This window comes from Herpailurus yagouaroundi, unplaced genomic scaffold (assembly GCF_014898765.1).
Source record: "Herpailurus yagouaroundi ecotype Mexico unplaced genomic scaffold, PumYag 184, whole genome shotgun sequence".
NCBI lineage: Eukaryota > Metazoa > Chordata > Mammalia > Carnivora > Felidae > Herpailurus > Herpailurus yagouaroundi.
This window is the reverse complement of record NW_024412415.1, coordinates 36,735,953-36,763,021: the sequence shown is the minus strand read 5'-3', so window position 1 is coordinate 36,763,021 and position 27,069 is coordinate 36,735,953. Positions and strand designations below refer to the sequence as shown.

The window sequence follows — 27,069 nt, the reverse complement described above, 5'->3', positions numbered from 1 at the left end:
CTCAGCTGACCGGGGGCTCACGTGGCCCGGCCGGCCGAGAACCAGGGGACCGGCGAGCCATGGCGGGCTGCGGGCTCTGTTTTTCGCTGCTGCTGGCGGCAGCGTTCGCCCGCCAGGCGCAGGCCCTCTGGCCATGGCCCCAGTACATCCAAACCTCCGATTCGCACTACGCCATCTTTCCGTACAACTTCCAGTTCCAGTACCACGTCAGTTCTGCCGCGCAGCCGGGCTGCTCCGTCCTCGACGAGGCCTTCCAGCGCTACCGCGACCTGCTCTTCGGCTTCAGCTCTTGGCAGCCTCCTGAACCCACAAGTGAGTCGGACCTGCCCCTGCCTCGTTCCCGGCTCTCAGAGGTCCTGCCCGGGGGCAGCTCGCCCGACCTCCTGAGACGCCCTCCTTTTGGCTCCTGCCCAACCCTGTCGTCTAGTCACAACCCTCTGGCCTTCACTTCCTCCTGCGCCTTTTCTCCAGCCGTCATCTCAGAGTCCCCAGCTCCATTCTCTACTTCGCTGAGCTGACTTCTGGGAGCCAGGATTTCTCCGTAATCCTGTACCCTGGCTCTGTTTCACCAAGAATACCTGCCGCAGGACTACAGTTCAATCTCGATATCAAATTGCTGAAAGTACTGTGCCGGGAGACATCGAAGGTGATCCCTCCGACCGTGTGCAAGTGTCGCAGGGTCCTAGTGAGGCTGTGACTAGGACTGGGGAGAGGACAATAGACCTGACACCAAAAATTGGCAAGATAAGACATTAGAGATGAATTGATCTGTGCAAAATTACATAAAAGTGTCTGACACATAGCATGCCCAGTGAGAGAAATCAGAGAACACTTCCATAGGGAAATTAATTTTGAGCAGCCACTTATTGTGAGGTGGTGGATGTAATTGGCCAGGACTGAAAGAGTATTCCAGAGAGGAAGCAAGGCTTGACCAGAGGTACAGATGGTTTTGACTGAGCTCAAAGTGCTTTGAGGGTGTGTGTGTTGAGAGTGAGGAAGAATTGTTGCATCCACAGGACTCCTGAAACAGAATGCTACGGGCACCAGTGACAGTCACAACAAAGTTTATTACAATGAGAGGCAAGGCCGACCGATCGGGACCAACACTCTTGATAAGAGTGTGGCCCCGAACAGCCGGGGTACAGAGTTTTTAAAGCCGATCACATTGTTTTATCATTATCTGGGAACAGAACAGAGAAACAGTTCCCAGATGAGTTAGAAACAGTTGCCAGATGAGTCAGAAACAGTTATCAAATGAGGTGATTATTTTAGACTTTCTGCGCTAAGTTGCAACCAGTGGATCTCCTTGACCTTGTCTCTGATGCTCTTTTTTTGAGGTTTTGTTTCCTTCATTGGTAAAGCCTGATTCACAAGAGTATGGAGTATGATTTACAAGAGTAAAAGCAAGGCTGTTATCTTTTGACCTTCAGTGTCAGAACAAAGTTGTTATCTTTCAAGCTAAGCGTTAGCCCTACAGTACAATTTAACCCTTACAGAACGAGGTTGGGGAAAGCAAGACTGAAGTCAGGAGTGCTTTGGATATTGGTTTCATCTAAAACAGAAGGGGCTGGCAGTTTTCTTTAAGTCAGTTGCTGAAAATTGTGTTTGAGGATTATTATTTCACAAAAAATTGGTAAGTAGAGTCAGCAACAGATAGGGATACAATTCTACTTTCTGGGCTTAAAATTTAGAGTTTTCTTGAAACTATTTTGGAATTTAGTTCTCAAGTGACAATGTATAGGTGTTAATGGGGAAGCCATATTTATGATTGGGCCATATGATTAACATCATTTTGTACTGTGTTTCAAGTGCGATTGAATTACTTTTGCAAATGTTCTCATTTGATTTATAGAATTAAAGGCATTTCATTAAACAGATGGTACTGAGAGAGTGACAGATAATTGAGGCAAAGAAATAAGAGTCTCAGCATCAGGGTAGTTCTGAACTGATAAGATGGATTAGGCTGGGGAGGATAAAAGGGTATTGTGTGTGTGTGTGTGGTAGGTCACGTATTTCTCTGAATCCTTTATGACAAGTAATGCCTTAGACAAGATTGGCAGTCAAAATGTTTATTTTGGTATAGAGCAGTTAGGGCCTGACTTGTGTAAGAAAAAAAAAATTGTCATCTAACTGGTATGTGCCTGTTCCAGTGCCAGGCACTCTGGAGGTTACAAGAAAAGTATGCTCAGAAGTAGTAGGCTTGGGCGCCTGGGTGGCTCAGTCCGTTAAGCATCTGACTTAGGCTCAGATCATTATCTCTTCAGGTGAATGTGAGCCCCGCTTCTCTCTCTGTGCCCCTCGTGGGATTCTCTCTCTCTCTCTCTCTCTGCCTCTCGTTCACTTGTGCCCTCTCTCTTGCTCTGTCTCAAAAAAAAAAAAAAAAAATTAAAGTTAAAAAAAAAAGTAGGCTCAAGCTTTGCAGTCCAGTTAGAGAAATATGAAGCAAAAGGACACAATGTATTTTAAAATGCCCAAAAGATAATTAGAATGTTTGCCACTGTTGTATAAATTAGGATAATTCCTGTATTTCTAAATTAAGCCTTTACCTCCATTGCTATAGGTCTAGAGTTTAATGAAGAAAATAGACATGGGGATAATATGTGACAATGGGTCCTGTAAATTCTCTAATAAAAGATTTAGAGACAGATAAGAAACTAAATAAGATGTTTATTTCAATTTGTTACCTTACTGTGAATAAATGTGCTGTATTTGAGGGTTCTTATCCCTTGAGAGATAATGAAAACTGGTTTGGATGAACATTACCGAAGACACAGAAGTAGCTTCCTTCTTTGTTCTTCTGGAGTCTTTCCTTTGAAACATTAGTCTCCTGGGAGGCTTTCAGATGGCTTGAACTATAATCCTTCTTCTGCAAAAACAAGGATGAATCCCTGGAGGGGAAAGCAACATCAGCAAGGCCCACCAGACCATATTTCTCTATGGGGCTGATTTTAGGAAAGAAAACAACATATGCAATTTAAATCTTGGCTGACAGCTTTCCATCTTCTTCCACCTAACTTCCTTGTAGGTTCCGGGCCAGTGTTCTTTTTAATGTAGCACAACTTCTGGTTTTGATCTGAACCTGGGATTCAGTGGAATCCATACTTCTCTGAAAAACAAATCTCTTTTTGAGGTTTGATTTGATTCTGAATTCACCTTCAGGAGTTAGCTGTAGTCCACTGATTGCTGAATGGTCTAGGAAGGTGTTTAGTATTTGCTACCTGTTTTTGTTGTTAGAGGTGTTTCTGCCAGCTGGAGGGTGTGTGTTGCATGTTGTTAAACCTGTTAAATGGAATTATTTTAAGCTCTAGATACTTGAGTGAACCTACCTCCCTGTTTTGATTATTGAGCCACATCTTGTTTATGACTCAAAAATCTGCTTCCTTGGGATGGTACCTATCTGACATTGCCTCGAATGCATTTTTTGGGTACCTGGTGGAGTTGATAAAGCCCAAGTTTTTCAGGTAAAGTGCTAAGTCTGATTATGCCATTTGGCTGAAGTCTTTGCTTTTCTGAAACTAGTTGATTGAAGCTGTAGTATTTAATGGTTATTAGAAGTTTGCATCTAGTTGTGATATTCACACACTCATACCTGTGAATTACTTAAGATACCATTGTCCCTGAACAGAATAACTCCTTTTATTCTAAAATGGAAGGAAGATTATTATGTGACTATCTGGATCCTTCTGCAATCATTATCAATATTTGATTTGCTCATCCTCAGATATGAAACAAGTGACTAGTTAGTGAGTGGCATAGTTTATTACAACCTAAATCTCCTAAAAGACCTCCTTTGGCCATGCCTTCTATTGCAATGCCTGAAATATAATAAATACTTAATTATTTGTTGGATATATTAAAAGGGCTACTTTGTATAAAGTAGAAAGTGCCATGATTTTTTCTATTTCTAAGATCATCATAAAGGAGATGATTTGCAGGTTTCATTTAGAAATGATTGACTTTCAAGTTTTAAATTTGGAGTATTAGCATGTGATTCCAGGGAAAGGAGGATCACACTATGCTGTGGTCCCAACTGGGACTAGTCTTCTCACAAACTTGGAGATGCCTTGGGAGTGCATCTAGGGAGTGTTGGAGGGAAACAGATAAGGTTGGGCAGCAGGGGTGGGGAGCAGGAGCAATGCTAATTAGTGCTGCACTCTAATTGTACTAGTGGCTATGTACACTTTAACCAAGGACAGGTTATTCCTGTGAAGCCTTGATGGCCCCTAAGTTTATTGTTTTAAAGCTAAGAGGAAGAAAACCATGCAGGAAGAGTGTTTTGCAGTTGAGTTACTTTTCTTGTGAAGGGGTATGTGGAAAATGGAGGAATATATAAGGAGGAGAAATAGGAAAATTTGGAAGGGGATGGGTAACAGGAGCATAGTTTTTGTGAGGGCCAAAATAATTGTGCTCCATGTTGAATTCCAGGGCCTAGACTAACTTGGCCACCACCAGCCTCTCTTCCCACAACCTTGTGTTTTCTTTATTGTTAAATCATAATATTTCCCCAATAGCTTGGGATAGTACTGACTCCACGAAGCTCATCTTGATCAGGATGTGTGTGGGTAGCCTCGGCCTGGTTTATGAAAAATTCAAGTCTCATCTCCTTGAGCTATCATTGCTCCCCCTGGATATTCTGCTTGAAAACCTATACAGTAGACTCAAGATTTATTCAGGAGTCAGCCAGAGAATATTTAGCAATCACTTGTTTAACTATGTGCCCTCATGCAAATCACCTAATTGCCAAGTAGTTGCTGCTCCTTTTTTAATCCTTCTACATTCCAAGCATTTCTGAAGATAACAGGGAGATAGTGATGAATGTTTTTACAATCTTTGAAGGAAGATACAGTAGAAGGAAGAACTTGGTGATTTTAAAATAAAACAACAAAAACTAAGTCTAAGCCTCAGAGCTGCCGTTCCTCCCATCTGCTTCCGCCTGACTTCCTCTTCTCCGAACAGAAGAGTGAAGCAGGGCATTGCAGGTTTTTTGCCGATTGGTACTTTGTTTTTGTGTTTTGTTTTTATCAGCAAGTGTGAATTCTTTTTTACTTATGGCTGCACAGTTTTTTACTGGGGCTCATTGTCGATTTCTTAGCCTGTTAAAGGCATAAACCTCAATCCTTTTCCTGTGGATTACACAGAAGAAAAGGAGTTTTATTGCCCACCAGTACTTCTTTTAGAAATGAAAGAGGTTACTTTTATGTTTCTGCATTTTCCTAAATTTCCTCTGCCGGCCCTGGAAATAAATGAGAAGTCAATATGCATCACCAAGAGGTTTAGCCCGTTGGATTAGGAGTTTTCTCCCACCTTCATGGGGCCCCTGACAGCAAAGTCAGCTGACTATAGGAGGTTGGATCTGTAGAGGTGATAGTCTTATGTGTGCAGGGTTTTCTGTGATCTGCCTCAAGGTTTATACATCTATAATCCATCATAACAGAGAAATGGATTTGCTTTCCTTCTCAATTCCTGGCTATAGTGAATAAGATCCATTCCTGTGTCAACTTCTCTTTTTCATTTCCTTTGCTTCTGTTTAAAGCTTTTGTTATTGCTTAAGCTTAGCTTTGCACTCAGCCCTGATCCCTAGCCCCTAGTGGTGTGCTATTGTTATGTCCACTTCCTGAAGGTGGTTAGACTTGGGTATGGTGTAGAACTCTTGTCTTTGGAAGTGTGTGCTTGGATGCGGGAAGTTTGGGTGCTTACCACCTTTGGTGTCAGTAGGCAGCCTTCCCTTTTGTGTAAAGCTTTGGGAGCAAAGGAGATGGCTTATCAGGTACCTTGTGTCCTAGATGAAATAACTATTGTCATATTTGACCTTGTCCTGGTAGTAGCTAGTACTAAGATCCACATTAGTGGCTTTGGTCTTTGGACTAGAGCCACAGTCCTAGTTTGATTCAGAGTTCTAAGTTCATGTCCCTTTTATATGTTAAAGTCTCAGCCTATTTGCCATACAGAGTGACATCACACAGTAGTGGAGCCTTCAGGCTCCTGTGAGAAGCTCATGAAAAGCCCTCACAGAAGCTGTTCCTATGGTGTGGTTATCCCACGAGGCACCCGGATGCTGGGCTCCTCCGGCAAAGTGGCAAAACTGACTTTTTAAGAAAAAGGAAGTAGAAGGTGGAAGGAAACTAGCATTTATTAAAGAGTGTCTGGCGCTTGCTATATGTTATGCCCTTTAATCTTTGCAACTGCTCTGTTATGTTGGTGTTACTCCATCTTTTAGAACTGAGACTCACAGAGGCTAAGCAACATGTACGGGGTTTCACAGCCAGTAGTGGTGGGGCAGAAATTTCAGTCAAGTCTGTTTGTCTACAGAGATTGTGCTCTTTTCAATGTGCAATCTTAGGGCAGTCTCCTATTTATAAATATTTTCACCAAGTATTGTACCAATTAGCAATTTGGAAAACTACTGGCCTTTGGTAGGAGTAAGCTTTGATCATACTTTAGCATTAATTACCTCAGATAATAACTTCTAACATCTAATTGCTTAATCATTAGCACTCACGTTATGAATGTTTTGATCCTGGGCCCATCATTATCAGATTCCAGTAGTATTTCTGGCCAGCTTCCTTCTTTCCATCCATCCTTAGTACAAGTAGTATTTATTAAGCAACTATAATTTGTCAGCACTTGTCCAAGAATATGAATTGAACTGTCCTTGTCCTTAAAGAATTTACAGTCTCTAGAAGTGGGAATACAGACCTACAGTAAAGTATCAGTAAAGTGATTTTTGCTGATAGATACAAAGTGCTTTGGGAACACCTGGCCCAAGTGTATGTGTTGGAGTGGAGGGGAGAGTACATTTTGAGAAGACTTCCATTAAAAGCTGTCCTATCATCTTTGAAAGTAGTAGTTGATGGGGACGCAAGTAGTAATCCACATGTACATGGGAAGAGCTGTCAGGAAAGAAGCCTTCATGTCATGTATTTAAGAAACTCAGTGTCACTGGTTGAAGCACACAGAGCTAGGGTGGATCAGCAAGTTAGCTATATGGTACAGAAGCTTGAGAGAATGAGTTGGAACACCTCCAGGGGACAGGAAGATTCAAAAGGTGACCATGAGAGGGTGTTAAGGTGTTGTTGGGTAACTGCTATGCTAGAATGTGGGTTAGTTCTTCCTCTTGAGTGTTGAAATCACCTAGGATGATAGTCAACCTTGGAATGGAGAGGAAGACTGGGGACCAGGTTCCAAAATCTTGGGTAAATAAAGAGGTGACCAGGATGTTGCAGAGTGTTGGTGGCAAGGAGAAGCTCAAGATTTTACAACTGAATGTCATGGGCCAGAGAAAAGAGGTGTTTTTGTTTTTGTTTTTGTTTTTTTACTTGATGGTAGAAGCTAGATGTCCTGGAAGCAGCTGAGAAGAAGCTGCCTCTCAGAGCAAGTTGTAGGGGAAATAGTATTCCTGGGGAGAGCCTTGCTTCAGTTAAAAGGAAATAGACTCAGGATGTTGGTAGTTCATTAACCATGGAACAGGATTCCAGAGGGCTTGTGGGAGTGGGTGATGTGTAGTCCAGGTGGCTTGGTGGAGGAGAGGAAACAACATTTATAGGAATGGGAGTGTGGGTCCAGAACAGAAATGAGCAGAGGTGTCTATATACTGGACAGAATGACAAAAGATGATAGCACTATGAGATCATAGATCCTCCTATTGGATTGCCATGAAAATAAGCTCCAGAGACCAGCAAGAGTTCATATGCCTGGGAGAATTTAATATATGGTAAAGGAAACATTTCTAATCAAAAGTGAAAAGATGTTTAGTCAATAAATATGTGTGGATCATTGGTTATCCATTTGGAAAACATAAATTGAAACCTATACCTCATGTCAAACACAAAAGTAAATTCCAGGTGGATTAAAGATCTAAAGATAAAGGCTATGTCATAAAATTATTAGAAGAATATTTAAAGAATGTTCATATGGCCCCAGAGGCAGAGGAAGCCTTTTTAAGCAAACAGATAAAAGAAAAGACAAACAGATTTGACTACATAAAGTGAAATACAAGCAGATTCGACTACATAAAAATCAAAGCAAGAGAGCCATAAGGTTAAAAAAATAAAGGACCAAATGGGGGAAACACTTGCAACCTTAAAAGACAAGGTAAAACTCTAAAAGGAGCTCTATAAATCAATAAAAAAATTTTTTTAAATTGCAAAATATATGGCCAGTAAATGCTAAGTGATTCTCAAATTCAGTCATTATATTTAGAATACAGTTGAGGGATGCCTGGGTGGCTCAGTCGGTTAAGTGTCTGACTTTTTAAAAAACTTTTTGTAAATTTGTTTATTTTTGGAGAGAAACAGCACGTGAGCAGAAGAGGAGCAGAGAGAGAGAGTCCCAAACAGGCTCTGTGCTGTTAGCACAGAGCCTGATGTGGGGCTCAAACCCACGAACTGAGATTATGACCGGAGCTGAAGTCAAGAGCCCGATTGAGCCACCCAGGGGCCCCTAGTGTCTGACTCTTGATTTCAGCTCAGGTCGTGATCTCACAGTTTGTGAGTTTGAGTTGGGCTCTGTACTGGCGGCATGGAGCCTGCTTGGCATTTTCTCTCTCTCTGTGACCCTCCCCTGCTCGCTTGCACATTCTGTCTCTCAAGATAAATAAACCTAAAAAAATAAAAATAAAAAAGTAAAATACGGACAAAAAAATGGTATATATATATTTTTTATCAAGCTGGCACCGATAAAAAGGAATTGAGACAGTCTAGTTTTGGAAGGATGTGAAGAGATGGGCCCGTGTATGTTGGTTCAGACGTAAATCAGTACAATAATTTGGAAGAGTAATTTGGCAGTGTCATTAACTGAAATTTTTCATATCTTTGGCCTCGCATTTCTACCTTTAGGAATTTTCCTGCAGAAATCCCTCAACAGGTGCTTTAAAAAAGAATATATATATGTGGGGTGCCTGGGTGGCTCAGTTGGTTAAGCATCCAACTCTTGATTTCGGCTCAGGTCAAAATCTCATGGTTCATGAGTTTGAGCCCTGCTTTGGGCTCCAGGCTGACATTGTGGAGACTGCTTGGGATTCATTCTCTCTCCCTCTCCTCTCTTTCTGCCCCTCCCTGGCATGCACGTGCCCTCTTTCTCTCTTCTCTCTCTCTCAAACACACAAAATAAATAAACTTAAAGAAAAGAATGTGTGTGTGTGTGTGTGTGTGTGTGAGAGAGAGAGAGAGAGAGAGAGAGAGAATATTTACTAGAACATTGCTTATAAGATCAAAAACTTAGAAGCATTCTATCATGTCCACAAAGACAAGTTGGGACTTTGAACTTTTTAAAGTATATTTCAAAAATAGAATTTTATTCAGCATTTAGAAGTAAAGATTGTAGATCTATGTATACTGACATTAAAAGATCTACAAATTGTTGTGGTAAGTGGAAAAAAGTTACAAACTAATATGTTTAAGATCTCATTTTTGTTTCAAAAGTGATCTATATATTTAGGAAAAAAATTGAAAGACTGTGCAAAATGTTAACCAAAGTTATCTTTTCGGATCTAGAATTACAGGGAATTGCTCTCTTGTGGGCGAGGGGTGAGGAGAGAGGAGAACAGATGAAGTTTTAAAAGTAGAGGAAAAATGGAAACTTTTAACTACAACATTTACAAAAGAAGGTGGAAGGGAGAACATTCAGGATTTGTTTGTGGACTAGGTAGATTGCACTTCTGACTAGGTATTAGTAGTCTCTAAAGGGTGAAAAGTCTTGGGACTTGTAGGAGGAGGCACTATGGTCCAGACTGAATTCAGTAGCACTATGGAGAGGCTCTAGGATCGGGGCAGTTGGATTCTCAGACTCCAATTTGGGTAAGAAGTTTGATAGGGGTGGCCTTGCCTCTTCCCCTATCCACAACAATGTACTTTTGCATTGGCTACTTCCCAACTTAGAGTACCTCTACTTCTCTTGGTAGCCTGGCAAACACCACCTCAGGTTCAAGGTTCTGCTCAGAGGTCCTCTCTAAAGTGAAGCATCCCTTCCTTTGTGGAGGTAGCCGTAATATCTACCCTAGCCCTATCACACTGTTTTATAATTGTTTGTTAATTTGTCTCCTACTAGACTCTGAGCTCCTCAAGGGCAGGGACTAGGGCTTGTTTTTATTTTTAACTGCCCCAGCACCTAGCATGGTTCCTGATGTAGAAAAAAAAGCTCAATATATTCTGGTTGGAATGAAGAAATGAGTGGGAAATGAATGATTTCTAGGACTTTCATTAGCCTGAATATGGGGAGAGAAGGCCTGGATGTGACGTATATAAAGGTGGAAGGGGAAGGGGAATAATACAGGCTTGGAGAACCGACACTGGCACTAGCCTAGGAGAGTACCAGGACACAAGGGGGGGGGGGCACGGTACACCTGAAAGAGTAGGAGGGTGCCAAAAGCTGGGTTGACTTTCCTAGTTTCCACTCCAGAAGCCAAACCAAATGCCACTTTATAACCAAAATGAATGTTTTCTTTATGCTGCTAAAATTCTGTAAATTAAACTCACTGATGTGATAGAAATGTTTTGATTCAGGGAGGAGCAGGTTGGTGCAGGGAGAAGCTATTGGACACTGAAGTAAAGACATAGTTTCTGGGTACCCTAATGTAGGAATGAGCTCCCCCTTCCAGCGAAGTAAAAAGACCTGAATCTTTGGATTAATGGACCAAGGGTCTTCAAAGTAGTGTCTGAAAAGACACTTTCTGTATGCCTGGGTGTCTTCTTACCATTCCCCACCCTAATTCCAGGACTTCACAAATACTAGGTGTGGGTGTATAGAAGTAATCTCACCATTAACTATTTGCCATTTATGCCTGATTATCATGTAGCACAAGCATTATGCATACATAGCATTAAATGTGCATTTTTTAATTCTAGCATCATTCATTTTTTCAGCAAACATTTATTGAATGACTACCGTGTGTCAGGCACTGGAAATACAAAGGCACTGAGATTGGTCCCTGCTGTTGAGGAACTTACAGCCTCGGTGAGGAGATAGACAAATAAACAGCATATATTAAGATAAGTGTTGAAAATGTATGTATACATTGCTTCATGATCTCATAGGAAAGTCTCTTAGGAAAGGGTGGGGGAATGATAGAAAAGTTTTATAAAAGGAAACCAGAGCTGTTTCATAATTAGGTGAGATGAGGAGGCAATGCAGTTTGCTTCACTTGGAGGAAGCAATATGTGCAAAGAAAGGTATGGAGAAAATGTGGCATTTCAGGATTCTGTAAAGAGTTCTTTGTGTTGCTGTGGGACTCCCTGCACGGGATCCGAGCAGAGATCTTCATTTTAAAAGATCACAGAGGATAGTAGATTGAAATGGGTATATATGCAGGCAAAGCAATGGAGAGGTTTTGTAGTCTTTCAGGGGAGAATTTATGAGAGGCTGAATTAAGGCATTGACCCAGTGGAGGTGGGAAGGTGGTCATGATTTTGAGATAATAAGGATTTTGTAGTTATAAGACTTAATTGGGTCTTTCTTTTTCAGTGCTGTAATCTCAGTGCTTAGCACAGTGTTTGACACATGGTATTCAGTCGATAAATATGGGGTGAATGAGTTTTTAATGTACACAGAAAGGTGGGAGAAGGAGGAGGTTTCTGTCAGGATAAATCAATAGATGATACTGTTATCAAACAGAGAGAAGATCATCCAGGAAAAGGAATAAAGAGTTAGTTCAATTTCGTATTTAAGATTTGAAGGGCTTCTAAGCCATTTGAGTGTAGGCCTGTGAGCCGAGTCCCAGAAAAAGAGTTAGCACGGAAAGGTAGATTTGAGAATCATCAACCTACTGTGGGGTGGATGACATTGCCCAAGGAGAGTGTAAGTGAAGAGAAAAAGAGAAGTCTGGAAGCCTGGAAACCCCTGGGAACACTAGCATGTAGGGGCTGGCAAAGGAAGGGGAGAATGAGGAAGCATATTCAAAGAGAGCTATGTCCTCTAAGCTACGGAGTTTAGTTTAAAGAACATCAGGGGTGTCTGATGCTGCCAAAAGGTCCTATAAGAAGTGAGCGGCCACCAAAATATTACCTGTGTGACAGCAGGGATTTTTGTCTGTTTTGATCATTGCTGTGTCCCCAGCACTTAGAACAGCCTGGCATATAGTAAGCACTCAGTAAATAACTGTTGAATGAATGAATGAATAAACTGAAAAAGATCCCTTGAATTTAGTTACTGAACCACAGACCCTTGGTGAAGGCATTTTCAGAGGAGTGGTAGAAAAGGAAGCCATATTATAGTGGACTAAGGAGTAGATAGGATGTCAGAAGTGGCTACCAAGAGAGGACTAAGCATGGCCAACTCTGTGATCACTTATGTGCTGGGCAATGCCTAAGCCCTTTACATATATTGACTCATTTAATCTTCCCAACAACTCAGTAAGGTAGGTGCTAATCATGATCCCTATTTTTCAGATGAGGAAGCTGCAGCACAGAGAGGGAAAATAACTGGCTCAGGATCTCATAGCTAGAAAGTGTTAGAACTAAGATTTGAACCCACATCTGTCTGGCTTTGAAGTTCAGCACCTAACTGCTCAGGCTACATTTCCTTTAGAGTTTCTTTGGGAACAGTAGGCAAGAGGAAGAATCTGTTGGAGATAACATGGAGTTGAAATCAGGAAGACTTGCAAATATTTGAATGCTGATGGGAAAGAATCAGTAGAAAGAAATAACTTGAAGATTTAGGGGAAAGGGGAAAGCATTTATACAAGAGGAGCCTCAGGAGAGATCCAGAGCACAGGTGAAAGGAAACCCCTTCCACCCAGGTAGGATAAGGTAAAGACCAGACATGTGTTACAGGTGTTTTTGTCAGGAAGGAGAGGGGAAGGTAGAGATGGATGGGAGTTCTCTTCTGATTGTCTACTGAGAGTAAAGCCAGCTTGAGGAAAGTGGCTCAAGTTTGAAATAGCTGTTGCAGAGAATAGAAGAAAGGAGTGGTAGAGATGGGAGATTTTCAGGGCAGCATCAAGGGCCCAGCCAAGTTGACAGACCATGATTTTATAGTGACCATATCCTGTCATTACATGATTTTCTCTCTTCCCTCCAGCAGGATGCAGTAGCCAGGGTCGGTGCACAGAAGGCGGATGTGAGATTGATCCAGAGTTGAGGGTTTTGCTCACTGCATGCAGTAGATTAAATGATAGGTTGTTAGGAGAATTGGCTAGATTGTGTTTGAAGTGAGAGATCAGCACACCCAGGCTGAAGAGAAGATGGGAGAGGACTGAGAACAGTAGAGTAATGGAAGGGTTATGGCACTGGCATCTGGAGAAGGTTCAACAGTGGGTAGAAAAAGGGTCTCAGAGTTCCACATCCAGATCTGACCTGTCTGTGAGGAATAGGCTAAATTATGCTAAAAGGGGAGAGGTGCCAAAGGTAACTAATTTTTCGTTACAAATACTTCTGTACTATTTGAATTTTTTTTATCTTCTTAAATTTAGAAAAATGCAAACTGTTCAGTGAACCAGAAGAAAAGAGCAGGTGTACATGAAAGCAGGGGGATGAGGGAGCCGTGGAGATAGGAGGTACTGGCCACGGAATGGGACTCTGGAGCATATTATCTGTGTGTGGAGTCACAAAGTACTAACTCTTGAGAGGAATAGCTGGAATCTGGTTCTACCTTGCCATTGTTTACAGGGGAGAAAATAGTCCTGAGATTCACTCAGCTTAGCAGCAGCTGAACCAAAACAAAACCAACCTTTTCTGATCTCCCTGCTCAGTGCTCTGTTGGCCATGCTTCTTCCTGAGCACTTGAGACTTCAGAATTTCCTGTTGTCCCAGCCAGGCTCATTGTTGAGTGTGCCGGGCCATGCTTCCTACACCTCAGTTCTTCCCAGTGCAGAGTGTGTGGGTGCATATAGAGGCAGCTGGCCTGTCCCTTGCCTATTTCCTGCTTGCTTCAGGGTAGCAACTTGGAGGCGGAAAACCACAATGATGATACACTGTTTATATCCTTTTAAGTGGCCCAGTGTCCCTCCTGTTTTACCAGTTCTCACATTACCACTGCCTCCAGACCTTCCCCCTCATAACTTGTTTAAATAGCAGCCATGATTCTGTATCTCCTCTATCAGCCCAAACCCAAGTGAGTCACTGAGAGCATTTAGGATAGGGAATCTTCACCATAAGATTAGTGGCAGGGGGTGGAGGGATAAGCCCTTAGTTAGGGGCATTGTTCTAGGGAAAAAAATCCTTTCATTTTCATTTTCATCAGATCTTGTAAGGAGTCTACTACCCTCCCCCAAAGGGACTATGGATTTAGAGGATGGCCTGCAGGTGTGTTTTAGAAAAATAAAAATATACTAACAACAAAACAAGCTAGATGTTTTCTTATGTTCCAAGCAATTGTTCAGATAAACCTAGTATTTGTACAGCCTCTCGTGTCATTAGGACAGTGACCATGGCAGTTGTACACGGATAGTTGTGATTTCTCCTCAGCTTGGTAGCCTGAAGTCCACGGAATTAACACTTAAAGCCCAGGACTTTTGCCCTCTTTTGGATAGATACACAGATGATCCTTCCTCCACACAATGATACTGGGGCACTGTGATGTGTGGGATTGGAGTGGGGGTGAGGAAGAGAGGGATGAGGGCATAGTTTAAGGAAGAATATTCTTTTGTAGTTTTTTTCACTCCTCCCTCTCAGTTAAGTCCTCCTTGGTCTTTGGGGTTTGTAGAGATGGCTTCTCTGCCTGGGGAGCTTGGGAGGGCCCTACAGATTCTGCTTTGAAGGTAGTTTCTGCCCTGACAGTCTGGTCATCCTGTCTTGCTGGGGATGAGTTTTCAGGGTTTAGAATAGAGTTATGAGTTGGCCTGGCCCAGAGTAGCCTCACATTTCCTTCTCCCTGCAGGATTTAGGCAGGTATTAGTGTGGGATACAGGTTATTTACAGGGAGGGGAAAGAATGCATTTGCTTATGGTGGTAGGAATGGGCTCCTTATTGGCTTGCTTCTTGGCAAATCTGCGAGCTGAGATGCGGCCATGTGGTAGTGCTCAAGCAGTTTGAGCTCCGTGAAGGCTTCCTTGAAATGGCTCAAGGCTCTTGGATTCCTTGTGCCTAGAGATGGATACCATAAGGGATCCAGTTTTGTTCTGAATTCTCACCCTGCCTTTTTCCTGACTATCCTATCCCTGACTTTGTGGTTCCATAGGAAGTCATGGTTGTGGTGGTACCAGTGTGGATGTATGTGGCCCCAGAAAAGAATAGAAAGGGGCACATTCGGGTTCAGGCTTGGAGCTGTACAATCAGAACCACCTCAAAGGTCACAAGGAAGAACCCTTAGGAGGAGGAGAGACAGCACTTTAGTATCTTGGCTTTGGCTCTTTTATTTTTTTCGGTGAGGAGGGGTGTCATCTGTAGAACTATGCTCAATGTTGGCTCATACTGGATGGCTTCCCACTGCTAGACAGAAGTCTGCCTCAGACAGAGAACCTGTTTGGGAGAGGGAAGGAAGCAGGATGGGATGGTGACCATGTCCCTTTGCTGGGGCACCAGCTAGATTATCTCAGGCCTCCTTTGCATAGGAGATCCTTCTGTCATCTGCTTCGTGTGCTTGCATCAGCTCCTGGGCTTTTACAAAATGGTAAACCCTTCACCTGGAGCCCTCAAGAACAGTGCTACTTCAAGTGACAGTAGGCAGTGAGAGGGGAGGTACACCAGAATGTAAAACTATTCCCTTCATCTAAACAAACGTGTAATGAAAAAATGTTAGAACTGAACAGTGTGTTTATTCTGACATAATTGATTTACATTCCAGCATTGTATAAGCTTTCTGTCTATCAGTATCTTTCCTTTCAACCAGCAGCACAGTTTGCAAGTCAGCAGCTAATCTGCAGACCACACTTTGGGTAGAAGTGCTCTCAAGCTGTCTGTAGTTTAGAAGCAGTTGTTGAGGTGTTGGAATCATGTGCTTACTGTACCCAAACTAGAAATAGAGAGCCCTGGCTACAAAGAGCTGCTGCCAGATCTTTGATACATGGGTCAGGGCGGGTTATGGGAGAGAGGGCAGCACAACGAAAATGAAAAAGTTGAACAAGTGATGAGGCAGTGTCTACGGCAAGGGTAAATGCCCTGTCCTCCTTTGCCTCTCCCTACACGCATGCGAGCAGAAGGGACTAGAGTTAGGGACCTTTCTATGAAACCTTGGTTTTGCCTGTTAGCTTCTGGTGACAGGTCAGCCATGTTGAGTTTACCCTGTCCTTGCAGGAAAACAGCATACACCGGAGAAGAATTCATTGGTTATCCTTGTGGTCCTTCCGGGATGTGACCAGCTTCCTTCTTTGGAGTCGGTGGAAAATTGTAAGTGCCACCCTGTTCCCTGTTCTAGAAGAGGAAGCACTTGTCTGGAGATATAACTCTGGTTGGCCTGGCCTAAGCTCCTGATGCTAGGCCCAGAGCCCTCCATGACTGTGGAGACCCAAGGTAACCAAGTGCTGAGAGACACAGAGGTGAATCTTTTGTATGAACTCTAACCAGTGTCTGAAGGTTGACTGTGGAATGTCACATTGGCTTTTCACCGAGTCCCACAGGACACTTGTCTTCTGAACTGCATATAATTCCAATGCCATTTTAGGAATTTGCTGATTTTCTTTAAGAGAGAAGGAGTTTTTGGGCATGACTAGAGTTTTTGGACATAATGATTGAAATAAAGCCAAATCATTAGCACTGTGATGGCTCCGTGCCCCTGAGCAGCAGCAGTTGGGAACTTCTCAGTCTTCAAAGTGAACGTTCTAGTCTTGGCTTCCTCCTCTCATTCTTGGATGAAGTAGCTGAATGAAACCTGAAGATGAAGGGAGAGGAGGGTGATTACAAAGGCTTTGGGAACATTGTAACCTGGACACATGCCTCCAAGCATCCCTGTCCCCTTCACACTCTGAGCTAAGGGCTGGTGGAAACTCGTGTTTCTGGAGGGGGAGGAAACTGAACCACAAGGCAGGTGGTGTTTTTCTGCTCTTGCCAGACCCTCATCATGCATTATCTTTTAAGGCCTGCAGAGCTGCTGGGTGACCTCCCTCTCACTCTAGTCCAAGGCCTAGCTGACCTGCAGATGCTCTCCTCTGGGGATGTCTCCTCTTTGAATGGAAAAAAAAATGTGATCTTTCTGCTGTTTTGTAATTCAAGGATTTACACAGAACATGTGATCTGTAATCTGAGAGTAGAATCCTTAACCAATGGAGTCATTTCTGTCATTTCAGACACCCTGGTCATAAATGATGATCATTGTTTCCTCCTCTCTGAGACTGTCTGGGGAGCTCTCCGAGGTAACATGGGAGCTGATGCTGGGACGGGGAGAAAGGGGTGATGTGGGAAGGTTGGCATCGGTGGGTTGGGAGAATAGGGCTGAGGGTCCGGCACATACCCCCACTTTAGGAAGCTTTCTTTATGGAGATCAGTTGGAGTGTTTCCCGGTCTCCCTGAAGGGAGTGTTCTCCTTACAGCTGTCCCAAGAAATTGATGGGTGTCAGCCTGTGCAGCGGCAGCAGTGGCCCTCCTGGGCAGGTGCTCTGGGGCAGCAGTGAGAGGCCCAGCAGGCTGATGCTCGGTGCCGCAGGGGACAGGCTGCTTGGGAACCCCACCACAACACTGCCCGTTCGGCTTTCACTAAACACACGTTATTAGAAAGATGCATTGTAAAGGACAACCATATCACAAGAAATAGATAAATGTCAAAACAGAAGTAAATAGTAGTAAAACATGCAGAACTAGATTATTTCAGGAGAAATGAAGACTTTCTTAGCTAACAGGTGATGGGCCTGTGCCCTTCCTCTTGGTTTACTGAAAAGGTATTTGGTCCTTAGATATAGACTTAGCCAGATACCGCTACTACTTTTCTAAAACTTCTGCTGGTGAATGAGTAGGGAAATTCTAAACAGAATTTCAAACCTTGTTTTGGTTTGTCTTTGTTCACTTACCCCTCCTCTTCCCTCTCCTGTGTTTTGGAGAAACAGCATGCTGAGTCCCCTTTCTGCTCTCTTACACCTTTCATGCAGGAGCTAATGATTAGTCAGGTTGAGATAAGGGAAAATCTGGGACTCCAGAATTTTGGGTGTCAGAGTCAGGGTAGAAAGAAGCCAAAACGGTATAGAAGCAGTCTGCCTTGAAGCAGATGCTGAGGGACTGTCAAGATTTCAGATTCTTTCATTCTGAAATTTTGAGACTCTGGAAATCCTTCACAGGGCCTCTGCTAGGTTTTCAGAAGAGGGGCTTTAGCTGTTGAATCCATACAATGCTCTGGACTCCGCATGCCTGCCCTTAGGCCTTACCAGAATCTAGGAGTCTGTGTCCACTGGACTGGGGCATTTGCTGCCTACCATACTTCAGCTCTCTCCTTATAGCTGGTTTCCTTCTCAAGCTCTGAAGAGGAAAGGTGGATGATTCTTTGTCTTCTAGGTCCAGCCGTGGACCCAGGCTCCTTGGAAACTTAAGCTTATGATCACTTTTTCACAATTCAATCTGGGATAATAGAAGGGGCAGTAGATTGAGGACCCTTTTTTCTCTGTTTCCTTAGCTCCTGATCAGTATTAATTATGGAAAGCCTTAAATGTGTGAACTGGCTTGTCCCTGCACCTCTCCACACAAGCACACATCTTGGCCTCTCTTAATACTCTTGTGAGTTCAAGGCTTGGAAATTATGGATAAGAGGCCTGTGGGTTTTGAGGGTGTGTTCAAGGAGGAGTACTAATCTGCTACCCTTACACTGCTACCTCCCAAAATAAAATACAGAGTAAAAATAGCTACCGGCTTCCTAGTATCCCCTTTGCATCCGTGTGGAGACTCATTAAGCCCGTACTACATCTGCTTTTATTGTGTGCCCAGCCATTCTCCTCTGCCACATTGGGAACCTTCCAAATGGGTGCATCTTTTTCCCCACCTCTCTAAGCCTTTACCCTGCCTCTCTACTTCCCCATAGGTCTGGAGACTTTTAGCCAGCTAATTTGGAGATCTCCCGAGGGCACGGTAAGTGGGGGCCCTCCAAAGAGGCTCCTTTTAAATCTCTGGAGTTGTCTCTCAATGTTGAGAGTCCAGAGAATAACTTATTGCCTTACACAGAGTCCTGGTGGCTCAAGATGGCCCCAGCAAGAGTTAGAAGGAGGTGTGGGTAGAAACTGGTTTGGTAGATTTGGCCTGTTTGGAATCACTGTAATTCAGTTCCCCTGAGTAATGACCTTGAGACCACACTGCTTTAAAGAAAATAAACAGGGGCGCCTCGGAGGCTCATTCGGTTAAGTGTCCAACTCTTGATTTCAGCTCAGGGCATGATCTCACGGTTTGTGAGATCGAGCTCTTCATGGGGCTCCACGCTGAAGTGCAGAGCCTGCTTGGGATTCCGTTTCTTCCTCTCTCTGTCTCTGCCCCTACCTTGCTCACACACATGTGTGCGCATGCTCGCTCTCACTCTCTCTCTCTCTCAAAATAAATAAATAAACTTAAAAAAAAAAGGGAAACAGATGAAAGTGAAAATCCAGAATTTGTAGGCTGAGTGGTGTGTGGGGCAGCTCTATATGGCTAGTGTGGGACTGTTACTCTCTGACAGGTGCCTCCTGGTGGTCATTGAGGTAGAGATGTGGGGCATTTGGAGAGATAGTTACTCTACAGAACAGTCATAGATTGGCTTTTGAAAGATTAGGAGACTTTTCCTCATCCCCCCTCCATTCCCATGGTGAGTTCCCTTTGAATCCTGACTGCTTCAATGTTTGATCCACACAGTTCTTTATCAACAAGACCGAGATTGAAGACTTCCCCCGCTTCTCTCACCGGGGCTTGTTGTTGGATACGTCTCGCCATTACCTGCCACTGACTAGCATCCTGGACACTCTGGTACCCAGGCCTTAAGGCCATCTTTGCCCTTAGTGTTCTGGGGTGTTGGGGAAGGGATAGGCCAGTTGCCATATTCCTAAAGAGTTACAGGGGGAATGTATGTAACTTTAGGAGCTCCTCAGATGACCCGGTCTTTAAAAAAAAAAAAAAAAAAAGAGGGCTTTAAATCTATCCCACTGGCTACTCTGGACCAACCAATGTCCAGGTTATCTCCAGGAATGGAGAAGGTGATTTGGGGAATTGGTTTTTTTGACATAGCAGTTTAGCTTAGGACAAAGTCACAGGAAAGATACTCAAAAGCCATAGCTGGCGATGTTCCTATTTTGAGTTTCATGAGCAGTCTTATCTTACAGTTGCTGATCCAACTCATGTATCTACCTTTTCCTTTGCTTCTCTGATGGAATCAAAGCAGTAGACACATCTGTCAGTCTTGGCTCTGAGGTTTATAGGCTATGAGATTACTAAATTCAACAATAGACTTCACAGTTTGGATAAACGTTAGTCAGACAACCTAAAACAAATGGCAGGAAGACGTATTAGTCTTCAAGGTACTGTGGTGCTTTTGGAAGACCACTGTACCACATCGTTTCAGCCATCCTTTCGGTGTGGCTAAAATTCATCTCAAAAAGAGGAGGCGCTGCCTCTGTCAGCCATCTTCGGATGTGCCTTGGCAGAAGAAGGAATATGCTAGGTCTTCCCTCTATGGCAGGCACTCCCTGGTCAGAAGATTTGATAGATAGACCCTATGAACACTTATCAAGAAGCTGGGGCAGGCTGGGCCTATTGAGGTATGTGGAGCAGCCTGCCTGTATGTCTACCTTGGGAAAAGTGGAGAAGCTGTGGTGGGCTCATAGCATGTGCTCTGGTCTACAGGACGTCATGGCATACAATAAATTCAACGTGTTCCACTGGCATCTGGTCGATGACTCTTCCTTCCCATATGAGAGCTTCACTTTTCCAGAGCTCACCAGAAAGGTATGTCTCAATTTCTCCAAGACCAAGTTTATGAGCTGATGTCTGAGCCTGACTATGGCCCTGCTGGCAAGGACACTGGCTCTCATCCTAACCAGCCAGTTTTAGGCACATACTGACTTAGAGGAAGGGCACTGGATTTGGAATCAGGAGACCTAAGTTTGAGTCAAACTTTGCATTAATTTTCACTGTGACAACTAGGAGATAATCTCTCCTGGTGTTGTTTGTTTGTTTATATTCTGTTACCTACCTTGTTGTCTCACTGGCATTTTGACACTCAGATAAAGCAATAGATGTGATAGCTTTGTGGGAAATTCTGATAAAGGTCCTTGGAGATAGTCCCTGATACCAAAGAGCTGTGTAGGTTGGGGCGCCTGGGTGGCTCAGTCAGCTCAGGTTGTGATCTCATGGTCTGTGAGTTCAAGCTCCGCGCCGGGCTCTGTGCTGACAGCTCAGAGCCTGGAGCTTGGTTCGGATTCTGTGTCTCCCTCTCTCTCTGCCCCTCCCCCGCTCATGCTCTGTCTCTCTCTGTCTCCGAAATAAATAAACATTAAAACAACAACAACAAAAACCTGTAGGTAGATTTTCTGATATCCAGGGAGTCCTGGAGGCATTTTGAGTGTCTTCTACTCTGCTAGCCTTCAGGAAGTGAGATTGTTATGGGTGTCTCTTGCCTTTCAGGGGTCCTACAATCCTGTCACCCATGTCTACACAGCACAAGATGTGAAAGAAGTGATTGAATATGCACGGCTTCGGGGTATCCGTGTGTTGGCAGAGTTTGACACTCCTGGCCACACTCTGTCCTGGGGACCAGGTAAGAATAATGTCGGATAGAGGGAGCCTACTGGTCCCCCTCACTGGGCTTCGGGGCATTGACTCTTGGATGTGGTGTGCCTGGCCTTGGTCCCTGGAAGAATGGTTTCCATCAATAACTTCCACCTGGGAATTTAGATAGGCAGAATTTATTTTGGACAAAGGAGGCCACTTCCTAGTATTAACCTCTGGGCAGATTCTTCTCCGATGCCTTTGTCTTAATGATGCTCTTGCAATTTGTGCCCTAGAGCGGAAGAAAGATTTTGTCAGTTTGGCAGCATCAGGCTCTCTGCTTTCCTGCCTAAAGGCAGTAGGAGAGCAGCCTTTGGGAGCAAGGGTGACCCCTGCTGGAAGCGATATGTCAAGGCAAGAGTGTGTATGTTGATCGCATCTGGCTGTAACCCAGACTTATGATAGTGAATATATTTTTATTTCCTTGACTGTGACTAAAAGTTCATGGTCACCAGTGTATGTGAGTGGTTGATGTTCCTACTTATGTGCATTGCAGTTTTTATGAGCACAATATCTTACTTTGTGCGACTTAATGTCCTTAAGTATATGACTGTGGGGGGGGGTGGTTTCCATGTATTTGTGACACTTATGTGGGGTTCTTTGTCGCCTTAGGTTTCCCTGGATTATTGACTCCTTGCTACTCTGGGTCTCGTCCCTCTGGCACCTTCGGACCAGTGAATCCCATTCTCAATACTACCTATGAATTCATGAGCACATTTTTCTTGGAGGTCAGCTCTGTCTTCCCAGATTTTTATCTTCACCTTGGAGGAGATGAGGTTGATTTCACCTGCTGGTATGATCCCCTTTGGTTTTCCCATTGCTGCCTGTGTGGAATTGCTCACTCAGAATAGAGGTTAGCTCCTGAGAGGCTACCTATCTCAGGTACTCCTCAGGGGCTAACTTCTGAGAACAGTCTCAGTCCAGATGGCTCAAGTCTTAGGTCTTTCCTCTTACCCCTGTATTGAGGCCCTACCTGATTTTGGCCAGGTTGTGAATATGAAACTATCCCTTCCTCCTGTCATGTCCTTGAGATACATATGGAAGAACCAGATATGGGCACAGAATTGTCCTGGGAAAATCCAGGATAGGGAAAAATAATTCCCACTTTTGAAGACTTAAAATAGTCTGGTTGAAGAGTGAAGACACAGGTGAATTTGAGCATACTATATGCAATTGTTTTTTTTGTTGTTTTTTTTTTTGTAATTGTTTACTAGGTATTAAACTGTAAGGTTCAAACCCTCAGATTCACTTAGCTCAAGAGAGGTTGATGGGCTTCTCTGAGAAGTGGGCACTAGAACTGGATCTGGGGAAATAGTTGGCTTTTTTGAGTGGCAGAGGAGGGAGAAAACATTCCAGGAGGAAATGTGAGCAAAATATAAACGTTGTTGGGGGAGGAAGTGCAGCAGGTAACAGCAACACTTGTACCAATCTGGAATAAAGAATCAGTCTTAAGGGAAAAGCAAAATATGTGTGGGTAGGGGGTTAAACAGAGAAGCCAGAATCCAGTGTGCCAGAGCCCCAAACCAAGACCTCAAACCCACATGCTGTAGTCGAGACAAGTTAATGTGCGTTCTTGTTGAGAGTTTGAATTTAAAGCTCTTCAGGTCCAAACTCATCCTTTCTCAGCCTGTGTCAATGGCCCCCATCACACAGCTTTGTTCAGCCACACCTGCCGTATTTGGGGGCTCTGAGATCCAAAGTTGATTAGTTTTTCAAGTGAAAAAAAGAAGTTGTGGGAGGCCAGGTGACTAATCGCCAAGTTTTTGAGGCTGTTGAAAGAATTAATCTCCATTTTCTCTTGGGATTCAGGAGGTCCAACCCAGATATCCAGGCCTTTATGAAGATGAAAGGCTTTGGTAATGACTTCAAGCAGCTGGAGTCCTTCTACATCCAGACGTGAGGAAGGAAAGAGGGTGGGCAAGGTCCCTTGGGATTACCTCCTTATGGGGTCCTCTCTTTTCATACCAGGACCAGGCCCTGCTTGACCACCCTCTGGGCCCCTGAAAGGGTACTTTGTTCTATCCTTTCAGCTTTGGAGTAGTCAGCTCCCAACTGGGGAAGACACTGCCCAATTAGGAATGGGCCCCTAGCCAGCCTGAACCCCTACTGGCACCAACAGCCTAGAACCTATTTGAGCTGACCAGACCCTTTCTTTACTCTCCAGACTGCTGAACATCGTCTCTGCCTATGGCAAAGGTTATGTGGTGTGGCAGGAAGTGTTTGATAATAAAGTAAAGGTGAGCCAGGGGCATAGAGAGAAGGAGCCACCTGTAGTGCTTCCCTTTGGTCTCTCAACCCTTTCCTGCCTCTGCACAAACTGGTCCACCTGGAGTTTAGATTAGGCTTTACTGTTCAGAGCACCGGGGGCCAATTCTCCATTTTCTCCTCCAGAAAGGTCACAGAAGTCTGAGACCTGGGTGTGAGTGTCAGAGCTTCTGTCTATCTTCCCTCAGCACAAACTGATCAAGAGTTATTTCTGCTTCTGGGTTACTTAGGATTCCTGAGACTGGCATGCTGGGTTGGATTTTCCATTCTGAGTCATAGACTAAGGTCTTCCAGGTCTGGGAGCAGGGCTACCTTCTTCATTTTTGATCAGAGCCCAGCCTCTTGCCAAATGGAGGGGTTCTATGGGAACTTTATCTCATCCTCAGAAACATCTGGGGATTCTTTGACATGGTAGCTCTTGACGAGTCTCCTGGGCCCCACTGCTTGCCTCCCTTAGCTTACAGCCAGTATTACTATCTCATTGTGGACAAGGAGGCTGTAGGAGGACTGAAAGAGGAAGCAGCTGGGAGGACTCCTAGGACCAATAGAATCCCTGGCTTCTGCACTGGGCTGGGAACTCAATAGTTAGGAATCATGGAGAAATACTTTGCTGCTTGGGAACAGAGTGGCCACATACCCCTTGGCCTGGTTTGCTTGCATAAGAATGTGGGCCAGAAATCTCCTCAGCTATGTGCCATCACTGCCATTTGACCTTTTGTGACAGGTTCCTCCAGATACAATCATCCAGGTATGGCGAGAAGAGGTACCAGTAAATTATTTGAAGGAGCTGGAGCTAATTACCAGAGCCGGCTTGCGTGCCCTGCTCTCTGCCCCCTGGTACCTGAATCACATAACTTATGGCCCTGACTGGAGAGATCTCTACGTGGTGGAGCCCCTGGAATTTGAAGGTGAAAGCAGGGAGCTCTCCTTGCTGACCAGATCAGGCTGGTGCACAGAGCGGGAGACAGGAGGGTCTGGGCTAGACCTTTCAGGTTAGATGAGATGAGCTGTTTGAAGAGAGGGCTACATTGGGAAGGTGGTAGAAACCCTAGGGTTACTCCCCTTGTTCCCAGCAGCCTGTCGTTGCTTGTTTTCTCAGGTGGTGCTCAGCAGAAGGCTCTAGTGATTGGTGGAGAGGCCTGTATGTGGGGAGAGTATGTGGACAGCACAAATCTGGTCCCCAGACTCTGGTAAGGGTTTCCTGAGGACGTGGGTGCTGGGCTTGTGGGCATGGGTTCTTCTTTATAGACTCATTCCTGTTCAGTCACCCCCAGCAAGTACCTCCTGAGAGAAGGCCTGAGAGAAGGAGCATTGGAGTGATCCTTCTGTTTGTACATTATACTCACCTACGTAAGTTCCACACAGGATAAGTTTTGTTATCCTCACTTCACAGATAGAGACAGTGAGGCCTGGAAAGCATAGATGACTTGCTTGGGACCCAGCACTTAAGTTCATGATTCCTGTGATAAGACTTCCTTAATGCTGTTTTCCTAGCAGCTTGACCAGGCCTGGCTGGGTATGCAGATTGTACATTCTGAGAACACCTGTTGCTCCCGTCAATAACAGTTCGTGATGCCCCTACAACTTACTCTGGTACCATATCTTTGGGAGAGGAGGAGAGTGGGATCAATGTTGTGTACCTTAATGACGATGGAGCTGAGCCCTAGAAGTCCCTAGGAGCCCTCCAGCCAGGTTGTTGCTCTGAATAACCTTGACCGTGAGTCTAGGGTGCCTAAATAAGAGAGAGTAGCCTGCGGGTGTCCAGAACCTTTGCAGGGAATGCGGGAGCCAACCTGGTACACAACCGTTCCCTCCAGGCCCAGAGCAGCAGCCGTTGCTGAGAGGCTGTGGAGCAACAAGTCGGTGACTAACCTGGACTTGGCCTTTAAACGTCTGACACGGTTCCGCTGTGAGCTGCTAAGGTAAGCAAGCAGGCCACGTTGGGGCCTTCCCCAACATAAAGTGGGGGCTTACTGACAGGAAAAGAATACTAATCATAGCTAATGCTGACAGAGGGTTACTGTGTAGCAGGCACTGTTCTCAGCTCTCTATGGGCATTATCTCATTGAATCTTAACCACAACTCTGTAAGGTAGGTAGTTTTATTCCCACTTTAGAGATAGGCAGTGAGGCACAGAGAAGTTAAGTAACCAGTCCACAATCACTCAGAACCAGGATTTGATCCAAGCCAACTTCAAAGTCTATGTGTTTAGCCATGGTTATGCCTTTATGGACTCCTGTGACACCTGTGCCAATGTTGGGGATGGGCCTGAGTAAGGTGGTCATTTCCCTGTTTTATTTATTGACTAAGTCTTGAGGACTTGGTGGATACAGCCTAGTGCTGAGCTGAGAGCGAGCCATGGCAAGGTCTAGGCTTCAACTATCTGTAATTCACTGGGCAACTTTGAGCCTGTTCCTTACCATCTCTAAGCACGTTGCTCACTTGGATAATAAAGGAAGCATGCCCAGAGGTCCTCTGGAGATTGGTCACATCCTGGAATTGGTGAGGCTAAAAAGGATTTCATGTCCACACCTCTGCAGGGACAGGACAGCACATTAGTTCCCCACTGCCACTGCATTTAGAGCATTTGAGCCATTAAAGGTGGGCTCAGTGGGCCAAGAACACTAGGCACCCCTTAGGCATCAGCTCTTTTCTAAAAGTACTGAGTTATTTGGGACTCGGGTACAGAGATAAGCAGATTAGAAATAGGGATGTGTCCCCCCAAATTCCTGGATGTCTCTGTATCAAAATCACCTGGAGCGCCTGTCAGATTCTTGCCAACACATGACCCCAGTCCGAGCAAGAATCTCTGGAAATGAGAGATACCTGAGCAATTCTGGTGTACAGGGGCAGTTTGAAATCCACTGAAATAGGAGAAGTCGGGGGGTGGGGGGAGACCGTTGGTTGTGGTGGAGGTGTTGCTGGGGCCTCAGACTGACTCCTGTCTGAATGGCTCATCTCGCCCTGTTTCTTCATATCCTCTTGCAGGCGAGGTGTCCAGGCCCAACCCCTCAATATAGGCTACTGTGAACAGGAGTTTGAACAAACCTGAGCAGCCCCAGGTACTGAAGAGGGTGCTGGCCCTAGGAGAGTGGTAGTGGGGCCAGGCTTCCACTGCATCCCGGCCGGGGGACAGAGCCCCTTGCCTACGTGCCCCTGTGCATGGAGAGAAGGGGGCCAGTGTTGGCACTAGCATCAAATAAAGAGTGATGTGGCTTTTTTCCATAATGAA

At 44.5% G+C, this 27,069-nt stretch overlaps 1 protein-coding gene across 2 annotated transcripts; it reads left to right on the top strand.

Moving 5' to 3' along the window:
• Positions 1-11: 11 nt before the first annotated feature.
• On the top strand, positions 12-27,069 carry HEXA (hexosaminidase subunit alpha). 2 transcript variants are annotated; one of them, XM_040493187.1, is made up of 14 exons: positions 12-312; positions 16,164-16,256; positions 17,153-17,218; positions 18,868-18,914; positions 19,665-19,775; positions 20,649-20,750; positions 21,429-21,561; positions 22,185-22,365; positions 23,382-23,468; positions 23,737-23,809; positions 24,562-24,745; positions 24,937-25,027; positions 25,655-25,759; positions 26,826-27,069. In XM_040493187.1, exons 1-14 carry the CDS (start codon positions 60-62, stop codon positions 26,887-26,889), a joined length of 1,590 nt encoding a protein of 529 aa, XP_040349121.1. In that variant the 5' UTR covers positions 12-59; the 3' UTR covers positions 26,890-27,069. The 2 variants fall into 2 exon arrangements, with proteins under 2 accessions (XP_040349121.1, XP_040349122.1); XM_040493188.1 differs by lacking the exons at positions 12-312; positions 18,868-18,914 and adding an exon at positions 15,589-15,608.

Excerpts from the sequence above, each read along its gene's own strand:
- HEXA (XM_040493187.1), top strand. The coding sequence starts at position 60 with ATGGCGGGCTGCGGGCTCTGTTTTTCGCTGCTGCTGGCGGCAGCGTTC. Across the intron at positions 313-16,163 it reads GCAGCCTCCTGAACCCACAA|GAAAACAGCATACACCGGAG; the intron begins GTGAGTCGGACC and ends CTGTCCTTGCAG. Across the intron at positions 25,760-26,825 it reads TTCCGCTGTGAGCTGCTAAG|GCGAGGTGTCCAGGCCCAAC; the intron begins GTAAGCAAGCAG and ends ATCCTCTTGCAG.